The 16,405-nt window shown below is 40.7% G+C and overlaps 1 protein-coding gene across 4 annotated transcripts in view; it reads right to left on the bottom strand.

The window, feature by feature from the left end:
• LOC145433086 (diacylglycerol kinase beta-like) overlaps positions 1 to 16,405 on the bottom strand; it is a 74,332-nt gene that overhangs the window by 36,672 nt on the left and 21,255 nt on the right. For all 4 annotated transcript variants that reach the window (XM_080310003.1, XM_080310006.1, XM_080310007.1 and 1 more), the window contains 3 exons: positions 14,872 to 15,015; positions 11,539 to 11,709; positions 11,428 to 11,477 (listed from right to left, as the gene is read on the bottom strand). In XM_080310003.1, the coding sequence (XP_080166129.1) occupies positions 11,428 to 11,477; positions 11,539 to 11,709; positions 14,872 to 15,015 (365 nt within the window). The remainder of the gene's footprint in view (positions 1 to 11,427; positions 11,478 to 11,538; positions 11,710 to 14,871; positions 15,016 to 16,405) is intronic.

The following is a 16,405-nucleotide window of genomic DNA, read 5'->3' as shown; positions in this document are numbered from 1 at the left end:
AAAGATATAATAGACCCGCCTAACGATTCTACAGCGAACGTTCTCGGCTGTTTTGGGAAAAGGGCACGCAACCACGCTAGAATTCACTAAATTACACGGCGTCCATAAATCAATGAATACTGGATTATTTTCGGAGATCGTCTCCGGGCGCTTTATCGATCGGACACAAGGGGAACGAAAGTCCAGCACGAATTACGTCGGTATGTATTTTCCGACAGTATGAGATAGTTATGCTGTAGTCATTACATTGAGACTCATTGCATGGATAACTCATCGAATTGTGGCGACAGTGGCAAAACTTCAGAATCGTTGCATTCACAAACCTGGACAACCAGAGTTGTCCAACGAGACTGCCTATATAGCGAAATGACGGTAATCTAATTCTAATCGAATTTTCAAATGTCTCTCTGCTCCAGTCCAGTGAATGGTTTTCCTTACTTTGCTACAGTAGAACTGTACTTAGCCTACAGCCAAACTTGGTGTAGTTGTACAGACATTTGCCGTTCTCGTGCTTATAAGAATGAACTTCGATGTTCGATTTGATATGAACCGGGCTTAATTTTCGTAGTAGTTTTTTCCAATTCAGAATTTTATTCAATTTCAAGGTTTCAGTAATTCCAATTATGATCTAATTTAATCAAGAACTATTCCAACTCAGTTGATATGTTATTCCCGCAAAAACACTGGCAAAATATAGATACTATAGCCGCGCCTCCTAAACGCCCTGCCAACACCACCAAACGGTTCTCACGGACAACGTTGGATTTGTGACATCACATAGCGCAGACATAGTGATTTGTTGTCAGCTTCAAATGCTTCAAATTTCGCCAATATTGCGATATTACTGCGCTATGCGCTGATCTTTTGAGACCTGTTGTAAAGCTAATGCCGTAAATAATTAGGGATGTTTTAAAAACGCTAGAGCTTCGCATAAGCCAATCTGGTGCGACCGAGCTCTTTACCTAAGTATGCATGTGCTTGTGCAGACGCTGACAGGAAATAATATCGGGGCATCCGTGGAAAAGCACTGGCTTGTCGTTTCAAAGTGAAGCAATTACTCGCGTCGACGCAGGGCGGTTTAGTTCTTTTGTGGGCGGATGTAGTACGAACAACATTGTCGTTAGGCAATGGTAATCAGGTTTTGCAGCATCGAGGTTTTTCTACACCAATTTGTCAGCACGTTACGCGAATGCACAGACAGAATGCCTGCGTGCTGTATTTTGTAGCAGTGTTTCCAACCTATTTTGCGACACTGAACACTGTATGCATTAAGACAAGCTCGCGAATGCGGCTGGGCACAGGGGTTCTGTGAAATCATTTATGGAAAGAAAACTATTCAAATCCATTATCTTCGTCCGAATCCGTTGAACGGGTTTAAAACATATATTTCGACACAAAATATTAGATTTCCGTTCAATTTGGAACATGCCCTTTCATTCCTGCCCTATACCTTTCTGTTTTCCCAATGGAACTCGATCCTTCAATGTGAAGATTTAACGATTAGTACATAGCACTACTATATGTACGTGTACACATTGAACAAATGTACAGTCAAGTTCAGACGATCATCACATGTCAATTGATTTTCCACTCCAAGGATATAAGCGATCGGGCGGCTATTGCGTCACAAAAATAACAAGTGGCTGAATACGTGGAAAACCAAAAGTTGAGTGGAGTGCATAAAGTGCATATTCTAAAACCCAAATCCTCAATTTGGGAATACATGTCCAAATCCATGCTAACATGCGTTATCATCCAACTTCACCAGTGATTTAAAAAAACGTCCAAATCTCGAGGCTTACATGGAATTCTTGGTTAAAATTTGGAATGTCCAACCTGTATGATCGTCAAAATGCATCATCGACTGTGCGGGTGCGCTACATCAGTGTTTCCCGACCAGTGGGCAGCAAATCACTCCGTAATAGTATTCTATTCAATATGATCATAGAGGCTGCAATCTTCTAATTAACATGATAACAATTTTATAGGTTTAAATAAAAGAAATTTTGGAATACTGAAGATTTTACATGTCGCGATTGGTCGAAAACAGGTGTGCCTCAATGTTATGTATTTCTGGAGATATAACGAGCAGGCAAATCAAGCCAATAAAGCTTAGACTTGATCTGATGAAATCTATTCTATAATATGCAAGCTCAACTTTCGCGTTGATAGTAGTTTGTATGCGTTGTGGCTTCGAGGTTTCTTTTCTCATTAATTTGTTCTTCCTTAGTTTGGTCGCATCTCTTTGTGGGTCGCGCAACAAAACTGAGTAGCGAACTGAGAAAGGTTGGGAAGCACTGGGCTAGATGACACGCCGGGAACACCAACATTGCTTGCGCATAAATTAGCGTCAAATATCTCGGCCCGTACGCACTCGGATCGCGAGTGCAGCATCGAATTACGAGTATATGTATAATTGATCGGATATGTGGCGAAACTGCTGCAAAATTCTCGTTCATGCTTGATTATTTTACGACAGAGATCAATTTTTCATGCCGATTCCCGGAGGGTTTGAATGTCGCGGCGCAGTGGGAGTATCCGCGACCAGCGTTTTGTGCGAATCTCGCCGCGAAAACTCTGGCGACCGGAAACGCATTAAGTAACAAGCCTAAACAAGCACGAAGTACGCGTTTACTTGGAACTACAATATATCGGGGGTTCTTAACCGGGGTTCACACGAATGCGAGGTTCACACGAAGTTTAAAACCGATAAGTTTATCTTGATACCTTGAACATAAACCAATGTATAGAAAACATCTGAACCATCTAAAATAGTGCATTGAGCTTAAGCGCTCTCTCCGTCCCGATTATTCAACATTTCATACCGATGACGTTATGGTTTGTGATACGATTGTTGATGCACAATGTTATTTCCAAATCTCTACTAGTTGCTGACGATTACCATTAATGAGTGTCAGATATTCGAATATCGTAGGCCCCGGTTACAGTACTATGCGCGTACCGTTTCTCATGGCGTTCTATTGTATTAAAATGAACCCAAGACCGTGTCAAACTGTGTTTTACCGACCGCGTACCGGCCATTCTCACCGTCTTTTACTAGGCGCGGATTCCCACATTGTTTCAAAATGGATCGAGTTGTATCTCGGCGCGATAATTCGATTTCTAATGCGATAATAGAATTACCTCTAGTCGTCCGCTGTCGCATCAATGAAATAACGCGAATTAGCGGAGCGTAATTGGTTGAATCGCCACAATGGTCAACAGGTGAAATCGTGAGAACAACATACCGGTGTCGTAACCTAATAATGTTGGCTAAAAATATGTCGCCGGTTTTGTAATTTAGCAACCGCTCACACGTGAACGCACTGAAAAATCTCAGAACTCAATCGAAACGTAGTGCAGCACATGCATTGGTCAGATTTGGACTACTAGATCTTTCTAGTTGCCATGAGCGCAATGCCGACAATCTAATTCTTATCTAATTCGTGAAGTGTTTCTTTGTTATAGTTTTATCTCTAACGTAATTTCTGGTTCTCCAGAGAATGCTATACATGATAACGGTGCAGTGCAGTGATTTTCAAACTGCCCCCCCCCCCCCCGTTGGGATGTGGAAGCATCTGAGGGGAGACGCAAGGCCGCCTGAGAGAGATGATGTCTCTTGAACTCGGAATGACTTTACTTTGTGCTGCAACTGGTGAATGCATGTAGCTGTGTCACTTGTATTCGTTAGCTCACGGTCCGGTATGTTTGAGAAAACACAAGTGGTTCAATAAAAGGGCATAGGCACCAAAATCGCTAAAAACATATATGCTAATTGCTACCATTGCACATGATTATGTTAAACAAAATATTCAACTTTATATTATTTTGCGCTCCGCGCGATACACTTCCAGCTCGTAATTTTTGCGCTATGTATAGTTCGAATTCGATATTTGAGAAGCGTCTCGACAGCCATAACACTTTCCATGCCACCAAACAATGTGCTGGTATTGCCAACATTCTGGTTGCCCTTTGTAATATCTTTTGATATGACGGTAAGGGGCGCGAAATTTTTTACTATCATCGAGGGGGACGTGTCTTAAAAAAAACTTTGACGACCAACGGTTTAGTGCGAGACGAACCAGGCATGCTGTACAGACATTTACCACTCTCAAGAGAATGAATTATGACTTAATTAATATGATCAGAACTTGATCGAATTTCCAAGTTTTCGCGAATGCAGTAATTCCAAGTTGTTGCATGTATGTATAATAGACGATTTCCAGCGCTCTGGCGCCAGTAGTGTATGACTGGCCAAGATTAGAACCAGTCACATTTTGCTCCCCTGACGAGGTTATTCGCCGACGTTTCTGAATACCGCGCCATTGGAATGTAAGGAAGCCGCGTATATATAAGGTGATTTAATATTAGTTTATGCTAATATCTTGTAAGAAGTTCAGCTTGGAACTGTAAAGAACGTAGTTCTTGGCTTCTTGTTGTCGCGAACAGATGCATGGCTACCGGTGTAGCCTATGCATATTCAACAGTTTTTACGTTTGTGGACATTGAAACGTTTGCACTGAAATTCACTTGATCTGGAAATAATAGATTATTAGCAATGTACCCTCGAAGTTTCGCACGTGCGCAGTGCTTACACGGTCTCTGCGCACAGAAAATTCGAGTTGCGCACAAAAAATCTGAAGTGATCAGGACCATTTTTTTAGTCGTTACGCACTGTTGTCCAAGGCTCTGCGCAGTAAGTTGGTGAGTGTGCGCAGACTCGTCAAAAATTAGAGGGGACATTGATTATTAAGCTACAAAATGTTTGTAGAAAACATGGATTTCAGTATTCTCATTTTCTCAGACACAGCACCGGTACATATTAATTTACTGTGTTCGTTTATTGGCATTAATGCTGCATGAAACTTATTTGGAGATGATTGCCTATCTTGATGTGGCATACCTAAACGGCATAACAATATTGACTCCTATATGCTCATTCAATCTTTAGTTTGCAAAGAATCCAAAGATGAAGACATACATGATTGCAGCCAAGTGCCTGACAGTCAGCATTCAATGAAGCTCCATCGCATCGCAAGGCATCTCATTTTAGTAGTGAAACTATCGAATGTAAACAGTCTCTCAAGACTCTCCCGTTACAATAACAGCTGAATCCATCGACAATGGCGAACTCGAACTGAAGGACGTACATTTCACGACATAATGATCTTACTGGTCTAATAATTGATTTTCGAGCGTAAAATTGACCTGACGAACACTCTGATGAACCCAGGGGATGCTCGAAAACCACAGATCTGGGTGAAAAAACCCAGGGGTGGCCTGTCTCACTAGCTGAAACAGCTTCGGTGATGGTAACAGCATTTAATCGAGACAGAATGGGTGGGGTATCTTGGTTTGACGTGCGATGGCGCAGATACTGCCAAGACTGAGAGTCTTAGAAAACCACTTGGGGATTCCCACAAGATTAAGAGATGTCTTTCAGATAGTACTGTTATGCAAACTGTTGTCAGGTATCGTACGCAGCTCATACTGTAGAATAAAATGAAATTCATGGTCCCGATATTCTTAGTTATATTTATATTCCTTCAATAAAATACTAGTTCTTTTGTGGTAACTATGTGTGACTTATTTGGTATCGATGTTGCCTTGAGACTGGGATTGAGTTGGCGAGCCCTGCTGTACGAACTGGTTGGATCTGTCTCTATGAGTAGGCTATATAGAAAAATATCCACGTCAACACGGTCTGTCATGCAGAGATTCTCTTCACTCGTTGTTGCTCGACTGAAATCTTTTGCCACGGAAATTTAGATGGGACAGAGCGATATCTCGTATTCTGCCAGGACAGAGCCATATCTCGTATTCTGTCTGCAGCAATGCGTTAGCCAGATGTTATCATCGCGAAATTGTCTTCCATATACTTTTGTATTCCGAGAGCTCTAGTAATGTAAATCACTGACTGAGACAAGCCTGATATCACTATCGTGGAAATGTCTTTCACAGACTCTTATATTCTCTGAGTGATCTAGAAATGTAAATCACAAACTACAGACATATTGACAATTTATTGCTTCGTCAAAAATAAACAAATTTGACTGGAAATCACGAAATCACATGTAAAGGTCTTATACTACTCGTCGCAACTATTGCAGTGGACTAATACAGTGTACTCATTTTTATAGAGGATATAGCTCAGTGGACGTAACAGAAGAAGAAACACAAATAGGAGTCGAGGCAATAATAATATGCAGATTGTCATAATAATATGATGTTTATGATAGAAGTATGTGGAAATAAATGTTATAAATAACAAGTTTCTCACAAATATGCCAATGTTACACAAACCTTAAATAAAATCCTTTCCACAGTAACCTCTCCTATGTTCCAACGTAATACAATCTTTCTTTATAGCTTCTTGTCCTTTGCGATTGAAGCTATACCGGTACCATTCACCACTCTCTCTTTACTGCATAATGCACATAAGGACGCAACAATGAGGGTGTGAGACACCACTCGGCTTCGTTTTTACATGCTATATGCAGGCACCGGCACATATAGATCTACAACTATAATGACCTACGTTACGCCCCTTCAAAAGTGATGGGGTATCAAAACCTCCGATCCGACATCTGGCCAGCCTTTCGTAACAATGGCGCCACCCATGCGCAGCCAGTGGAAATCGTCTATAGGTGTTATACGGAGCATTTACGTACGCGTCTCGAAGAGACGGACTCGGCGATACCGGTTTTATCCGGATCCGACAAGCGGTTGCCTGGCAACGAGCAAAAATAGGCCGAGACACTACCCAACGAAATTTTGTGCCAACTAAACTGATTAGTGCTTGGGTGATTTTCGGCTGCTGAATTCAAATATTCAATTGTTTTTTTTTCCTGCGATTTTTGCGGAATTGACAGATGAATAAAGTTATGCGTTACCAAAGTCATTTCAAGTACAGACGTAGTATGCAACATATTTGACAAGTACTCAGGTGACGTAATTTGGAGGCCCGATACTGAGCTTTTTAGAGGGGGCTGACATACAGTTACGACTTACGACCCTGACCAGAACCCTTAAGTCACACTCGCTGAATCGATTTAGCGTGACGCCACCTCCACTGCCTCACATGCAGATGATATTGGGAATGGTACGATATTACGGTACACACCAACACGTGAGAAATATGAGAAATGACTTTAATTGCTCGCTCTCTCGCTAATAATTTATGAGAAAATTTAGAGTGGTCCCAAACTACACTTTTATCTACTCTCCGATTATGTGTACACACGTGCTTCAGCCTCGTAGCTAAAAGCATATATTTGCGAGTGACGACCTTGGTATAAGTACGTTGAGACCGCATTAGCTGAACGATATAGCATCGTATAAAATGTGAAGTGTAGTGTGAGACCCAATGGCTTGAGCTCACACAGCTGCTGACGATATCGGTTTGAGTGGACATGAAATTCAAGAATAGATCAAAATTTAAATTTCAAATTCGCACACATCTTGGCAGCAAAAAAAGCGACATTCCTACAGTCATCTACATCGGACTATGCTAAATCGAGGTTTGGGCTCCCAGTGGGGTGTTTAAGTATCACTCGTTATGACGTTACGACAATGTGGGTGATGTGATAAGTTCAAATGTGCATAGCGTGCAAGCGTGAAAGCGTCTCATTGATATAAGAACACAAGATCCATAGTGAAAAGCGCCTCAGAATTTCAGTAATCGAAAGATTCGTCCATCACTAATAGACTTGAATGGTTGCAATTAATACTCAATTCAAATTAGCGTGCTAGAGTCATTTTACTCAGTTCTACTTATACAGCGATACAACAAGAACTTCATATACTCCTTTAGAACACTGGTTTGTTCCAAGCCATATATATATGTAGCTATACACATTGAAAGTCGTGCAGTGCCGTTGTTGCAATAGTCTGACTGCTGACATTTATACATGGCATAATGTATTCATATTGAAATATTCCCGAATATTTCCGGCTGACAGTCGTCAGGGGTAATCACCAGCAACTCGCGAAGAGCTGGAAAGAACATTGTATAGTAAATCTCTACTAGTTGCTGACGATTAACCCTGACGAGTGTCAGTCGAAGATATTCGGGTTTATTTCAATATGAATATATTGCTCAATTGCATATTGAAGTTCTGTATCTCCTATGCACGGCTTGAATCCAGAATGATTGGCACGTCGAAAACAACAACGCAAAAAGTCCCCGATGCGCATATGCGGTACACGGATTCGAGTTAGTGTGATGGCTCGCCCATAAAATAATTCCAAGAGCAATACTTATCTCCATCGCATTTACGAAATCAATACCGGGAGTCTATAAATAGCCGGCCGAGTCCCGTGTCGCCGGCAATCGACATGATTACCGTAACTGCGAAGCGAAAACGCCGCGCGTTAAGCGAGAAAATGGCGCGTCGGATAGCGAAAAATTGATATTTAATATCCGATAACGCGCGTGAATGCCTACTTAGCTGCGCCTCGTTATGTATTCCGATAACGTAAACACGTCACACTGACGCGCTTTACGTTCGGGCAGCGTTTGGAAGATGAAGTTTTGATTGCGAACTTGATATTGGCACCGTGTCAAAGTGCAACTTTATAATAGAAGAGCTTCTTAGAGACACAGAACTTCAACATACAATTGAATTGCATGGGCTTGAACGGACGCTCTTACGATGATATGAGTTGTCATATTTCTATGCACCCTTTGTTTTAGGAATACAAGAGCTGACCACAGTTATTTGAATTATATTTTCCTGTAACTATTATATTCTCCATGTAACCTGCATATAAAGGTTTGACATTAACGTTTTCGCTTCTGTGAATAACTAGTTTTGGGCACATTTTTACCTTCTCGAAATTGGGTGTCAACATGAAAGACTTGTTCCTGACGGTAATGATAGTGAAATCACAACACCGCTGTCGGATGGTTATGGCTTTTGAATAATGAACATACTATATTTGTATTCGAGAGGGATCATTCAGCGGAAGTGTTTCTTACTAAAAATCTCAACATTTGCAGTTACCAACATTCTCGAAAATACACGCATTTTCAATCTACTTAAAATTACTTGTCGGGCTGGATGCGGCTAGTCGCGGCTAGTCAGCCGTATGTTTGACACCCCCGGTTCATGTGAACCGTATTTTCAATATTTTCCGGGATATTTGGAGAGCTTCTTGGAGATAAAGAACTTCAATACACAATTGAATAATATAATCAATTGAAATCAGCCAGTATATTTTCGGGTTTATTTCAGTATATGAATATATTCATTCTTGGGACGAAAACATGACCCACTGCATCCCTGGGATATATGTCCGTAAGGATTGGTGAACCATTTTTACCCATTGGAAGAGTGCGGAAGCATGATTTAGTACTCAAAAGTGTCGTTTAATTGATTTTCACCATACGCTAAATTCTTAGCTAAAATAATGTGTATATTTCCTCCCGAGCACCACCTGTGATATATGGGTGTGAATTATACACCCATGGCTTACGAAACCACAAACTACACAGTCAGAAAGGCACAACTGGGCCCATGACAATAGGCGACATAACAGATATACATTTCTGTCAATAAATGTGGAATGGTATATGTGTGCTGTACGCTGTACCATATTTCCACGACGTTGCTCTAAAAATCATGTCAACCATGGCCTACTAAAGTTTAGTAGGTCATGTGTCAACGCACACCAACTCTCTGCAAAACTAAATCATTTTTACCGACACACATGCACATTGTAAAGTCTATCATTACAAAAACCTGTACCCTATTATGGGGTCACGGGGATCCGATAGTAGAGTGTACGAAAGGTGGGGTTGTACATCGTAAATTCCAACCCGCGTCACGGACTAGTCAACACGACACTCGCAGCATGACATCAATACCTTTGCGCAAGTTTCTGGACGTAGCCTATGCATGGTCCGTTAGGTAAACACAGAATATCATCGATATGATACTTCATCAGGCCATTGCGCACGAAACGCGGACCTTTAGAAATTGCGAGATTTGTTTTTATGAGCACCGTCTAATTTTACGAAAATTAGATCTGCAACGTCGAGAAGGGTGTGCCTAACATGCGCGACGCAGCATGCGTCGTTTGCGTCGGTATTTAAAGGCATACCGTTTGGTCAACTATACGCTGTGTATAAAATGCAAAGCTGCTGGCAAACGCAAATATACATCCTGGGAATTTGAGAATAGATACTAGATAATTCTAGTTGTACAATCGGACTAATCGTAGACAAATGTTGAAAATCTGAAAACTGATAAATCGCTACTCAAAACATTTGTTGTTCTAAACATAGAAGATATGACGAAGCTAGAAATTGCCAAGTTTTGTGGTGTTTTGAAATGATGAAAATATTAATAAACTGATACTGATACTGATCCAAGTCAAACCAACTTATAAATGATCTCTATGTTCTAAAATATAATTTCAATCTAATTTGGAAAAAAATTAATCTAAAATTCCAATTCTAATCCAGTTTGCAAATAAAGAAAATTTTCTCGTCCCAACTCTGCCGTGTCAAGTTATCTCGGTCAACCCAAATGTGCGAATTGTGATAAACCTCTCATCTCGTACATTATCAATGTACTGTAATGTCATCTGACATCAAATCATTGATGGTTATTGTCATAAGCTGCAAACCAGAAGGTTGCATCAACCCTAATCGCATTGCAACGGTGCTTATTTGTCACCGAGACTGTATCGTACAGTAACTTGGCACGCCAAACCTCTGTTGCGAGGGATACGTTTTCTGCGTCAGCGTACGCCATATCATAATCAGTCGGTACGAATTGGAAACATAAGAACACGACGTTCTCGTGATATTCAGTAGCTATAAATTCAATGCCTTAAATAATAATTTGTTCGCCGAATGAATACTTCATCATACTTTATAATTGCCGGAGATTGCTATCATACGGACTAAATCAACCTATACAATTGATTTCCAAACTTATAACTATAGGCTATATAGGCTAAACTAGGTCACCTATTTGCATAAAATACGAGTGTACACTCTACAGTTGTACAAGCCCGGGTGTGTAAATCACAAACTAATTATTATCAATGTTGAATGCCGATTGATAATAATAATCACAAGCGTAAATGATTGCAGTTCAAAGTAAGAAGGCGAGCACAACCTCAAGGTATTGTGTGGTGAGACATGCTAATATAATTTAATACTATGTCCAAAGCTAAACGTTTCCGGCTGACACTCGCCGGGGTAATCGTCAGCAACTATAGTAGAGAATTGAAAATAACATTTTTAATCAATAATCGTGTAAATATACGAGTGTCAGCCGAAAATATTCGGGATTGCGTCAATATTAATATATTTTTCAATAGTATACTGAAGACCTGTACCTCTAAGGGTGTTAATATTCTAATATGAAAACACGTTTCAGTGCAGATCAATGAAAGCCGAACGCTATAACTCACCCTGCTATCCAGGTTTCCGTTTTCGTCTGTGTCGTACAGCTTGAACACAACTGTAAAAGCGGTTCTATTTTAAGCACGGCTCACGTCTATATTTAGACGCGGAATACGCACATTGCAGTTTATCTTCGGGCCTGTTTCCTTCCAGCAACGATAAGTAACAAACGATGTCTTTGAGATGGACGAATTCTTCGTCCAAGGGTACTTGGTCTGGGTTGCTGGAACGCGCCGTGGTGTCGACGGGCCGCGCGACGGATATTGAAGTCGACCGCGAGGGCGATTGAACTGAAATTTTACATGTCTTATGTAGGGGCGGAAGCTGGAATAAGATGCGCAGTGCGCAATATAGGCACTGTTTCACAGGAGTGCTGAAAAACTAATGTCATAATACATTGCATAGACTCTTGGAGGTATAGTACTTCAACATACGATTGAAGAGTATATTCATATTGAAAACTATTTTCGTCAGTTGTAATCGTCAGCAACTATAATTGAAATTGGTGATGCGATTGGTGAATACCATGTTCTTTCCAATTCTCTACTAGTTGCAGACTATTCTGTTACCCCTGACCAGTGTCAGCCGAAAATATTTGGGTTCGTATCGATATCAATATACCATGCCATTCAAATGTATAATACACGTGAATAATACAGCCACACGCGTAGTTCTAGTGTCGGAAATTGACATTGGCCTGACATTTGATTCTTCCAGCCAGATATAACAATCGTTTTAACGAAGCTGACTAAATTCCAGTTAATCAACGTCATAATTTCTTTGAATAATTAGTAATGTCTTTACCCACACGCTATCACAGGATCGTGTCAAGGTGAAAACCAATTGACAATTCATCACTTTCCCTTCAGGCACGCGCCCGGAACAAGGTATTTGGTCGGGGCGAAGTGACGAAATCTGCCACCACTGTTATTTTATAAAATGGTTGAAATTTCGAATTGTAATAACTTTGCTTCTACTGGTTGGAAATGAGGCGAATCTGGCGTGCAGCGTTCTATAAGCGACCTGACATTTTAATAAGTAGAGAGTAGCACTGCCCTAATGCGCATACACTACACATATTGTCGATGATGTACAGGTTGTACAAATGTCGATTTCAGTTGACAGCAAATACTACGCGCACTGTGTCGGCCGTTAGATGATATCATCACAGGATTCGCCTTTGTACGGTTATCGGTTATGTATACGTAGACGTGTCGAAGTAGGTACAAAGCTTGCGATTACATCTCGCGTAGCCAAATATCACGAAATTTGGTTCGGTATTATGGTATCACTGCTTTCCGTGAGGGCTTGATTTATGAATGAATCGACCGACCGGTGTAGTCGGGATTGAAATAGGATTGCCACACATACCCTTTGTGTTCACGGCCTTGCGCGTAACATTCTATGTAATCCCAAGACGTAACCCAAATCCCGTTACAAACATAAACGGTTCTCGGCCGTCGAAATTATATAAATTGCAGTATACAGGTTCGAATTACGAATATTGAACGTTAGTCAGAGTGTTTAGTACTGACATGGATCGCATATACAGATAATATTATTACGGTAGATATCGGCTATTGCAATAATGACTGCTTACACTGCATATCAAGTTCGAAACATACAGTTGAAGAGACTATGTGCGGTACTGAACTTCAATATACTATTGAATAATATATTCATATTGAAATAAACCAGACAAACTAGTTGCTGACGGCTACCCCTGACGAGTGTCAGCCAAAAATGTCCGGGTTTATTTCAATGTGAATATATTCAAGGCCGTAAAATGTTGCATATGAACAACACAACAGATCCCTACATGTACTGTACCTCTGGCGCACGTACATTTCAACAGCTACAGACGACTGTGGGCGCACGATTTCCGACGAATTCGCATTAAACACGGCAGCTGGTAATTCGCATCATTAAATAACGACCGCGCGACCCTTTGATTTGCTTCAGCACATGAAGTAAGTTGTCATTATTCGAAGACCAACGGCGCTATACATTAATGCTAGCGAGCGCACTTTTGGCTAATCGAGCCCGTGGGAAAAGTCGAGAAATAGCACACACTTGAGATGACAGCAACGTGACGTCACTGCGATGCATATCTCGCTCGAAGAATGCGACCAGCGGAAGGTCAGCTACACGACTTTCACTGTAGTTGCATAGGGTTGATCATGGGCGATTATATTAGGATTCGTTACGTCACAGCGATGCAGTCCAGCCTTCCCATCACATGGCGTAGTAGAGTTATCACGACAAAATCAATGCACAAATGAATGAATGGACAATTGGACATATGTTTATACAGCGACATTGATGGCCTGGGGTATATAGTATGGTCTGTCGTGAATACACAGTGTTGGGGAAACCTATCAACGGAGATTGGGACTATTCCCGACTACAGCTGGGGCACCTAAGACAAACTGTGGGTATGGGAAGACCAAACAAATGTGTAGTTATAATTCTAATTGTCGGCTAGAACGCTGAAACTATGGCAACAAAAACGAGTCTTATATATGTGAACACTGAACACTGAACAGGGACGATATCGATAGGACATCGCAGCACATTCCGAGTTGCCATCGAGGTTCACTGAAGATTTCACTCTTGTGAATAATTCAAATCATCGACGCGTTGCGGAAGAACGGACTTTATCTTGTAACATCTTTGACATTTACAATATCAACCTACCGCTGACTATTATTTATGCTCAAAACATACCATATGCAGCAGTTTATATGAATACACCAATATGGATTCCGACGCCAGTATGTAGGGTTGCATTTGAAAAAAATATTAACATAATACAAATAAGGTCCTTGTTTGAAACATGTTTTTATTGTTTTAACCATGACGTCACGAATATTTAATTGCGAGGTCACAGTGGACCGGCATGAACAAATGAAATTATTATGTGAATGTGGATCCTAAGACGTAAAAGGCTTCCGACCCCTGCCACAAACGGACCAAAAATATCTTTAACCAGGACCACATCGTTTTGTAGGAGGTCATCATCATCACAAAATCCATTCCGTACCAATGATATATATCTACAAGCTATAACTGTCGAACCGATGGCGATGTCGACGGTTCAAACCATTCCATATCCAATACGTCAAACATACCGGGTGTAAATATACATGCTTTTTCGGAAGTATTTACACACAATTATGGCATAATTTATAGATCGTTTGAAAACAAATGCCTTGGCCGTGGTTATGCTTGTCATGTTGTATCAAAGTTAACCATGGCCGAGATAGGACCGAAAAGAAAAGGAAAACTTTACCTTTGCAAAAGATCTTCATCTCGCAAAATGTTTAAAATGGAGATAAGCTACTGTGATTCCGTACAGTAAGTAGAGATCTAGTATTTTTCAAAGAAGTCAAGAGTATATTGGCGTAACATCCCATGCGGCGATGCTGATGGTCACTGACCAACGTACAAACCTGATGGTACAGTCAGTGATAGATTTTTCGTTTCACTATTGTCGGCCGTCTTCTTGACAACGTTATCGTTCGAGTCCTCGATTGTGACGGACGGCTCATCCCCAGAAGCGGGCGGGCGGAGGGAGTTGGCTTTTCCGTCCACCTCTAGAAGTGAAGGGATGGTAAAAAGAAACTGTTTCGTTTCGCCTTATAGGCGACAACGACAAGAAATCATACCTATAGCGCGTCTCGCTGTATTAATAAATGATGGATTCTCGTTCAATTATCGATATCTATGACGTGAACGTGACAAACGCTTCACTATAGGATAAAGGTGGTTAAAGTGGTCATTTCGTTGGTAGTCAAGATTAAGTAACAAAATCTCTACTCACGGACAAGCAGAAATATATATTTCAAAGTAAGTAAAAAGTATGTATGCTGAGCCTAGTTTTTACCAAAAAAAACTGAGAAATGTGAAGTAGAAATGGTCTAACTAAATCATAACCATTAGAGTAAGTAGCGTAAGTCAACAAAGCCTATACTTGAGTACTCCCAATAATAAGGAGTTACTGACCAGATTACTAGAGCGCGCGCGCATATAGTTGGGCAGAGATCAAACTTTAGCTATATAATTCTAGATGTCTAATTAGATTATTGGGAGGGAAATGCCGGTAACCTAATTGTAATCTAATTTGTGAAATGTTTCTATACCCTAATTTAAAATCTTTATCTAATTTCTGGTTTTACTAAAAGTGTTACAGGATAACTGTATGGTGCGAAACGAGCCAGGCTTGGTGTACAGATATTAGTCATTCTCATACTTACGATAATGAACTCTGATTTGATATGAACTGAACTTGATTTTTGCTGTGTTTCTTTCTTATTTGGAAATTATTTCCATTTCCAATTTCTTTTTGCGAATTCAGTAATGGTAATTATAATTGAAATAGTTGAAAATTTCCAAGTCGCAAAACTATGGAGTACTTGCTTCTAGCAAGACAAAAATGCCAGATGTCATGTCTTCATACCGAGAGCAATAAATTATTGGAGAAGCGGCTGTGGGCAATGTAAGGTCAAAGTGAGGGGGGGCGACGTAGAATCGACAGGAAGAGGTTTCGAAATATCAAGGAAACTAAGTTTCGTGCGAGAACAGCATCGGAAATAAATTACTAAAGCCGACTTCTTGAAACCAAGCCAGAATATTGTGAGAATGTTTTAAATTATGCATCAGGGTCAGTAAGATGGTTAATCTCTGTATCTGCTAATACGTGGCGTGCCCGACAGCGCTTACCAGCACGATAGACACCACCGCCAATCCAAATCGCCATTCCCAATCTAACGGCGGCTTATTTGTAACAGTATATCTGTCGCCAGATGTATCGACGCAGCGCGCGGTAGTGAACACAACACATTCACAAGCAAATGAATTCATCAAAAACAACATGCACTATGACAGCGTTCGGTAAATACTCTATCATCAAGCCGCTGTCGTCATATCCGTATTGTCCTTGCAAAGGAGCATATTGTTTCTATCTGATGAGCGAGTGACGCTATG

Source organism: Botryllus schlosseri, chromosome 2, assembly GCF_051294905.1.
Source record: "Botryllus schlosseri isolate E-star chromosome 2, Bs_hap1, whole genome shotgun sequence".
NCBI lineage: Eukaryota > Metazoa > Chordata > Ascidiacea > Stolidobranchia > Styelidae > Botryllus > Botryllus schlosseri.
The sequence above is the reverse complement of the archived record's forward strand: the minus strand, read 5'-3'. Positions and strand labels throughout refer to the sequence as shown.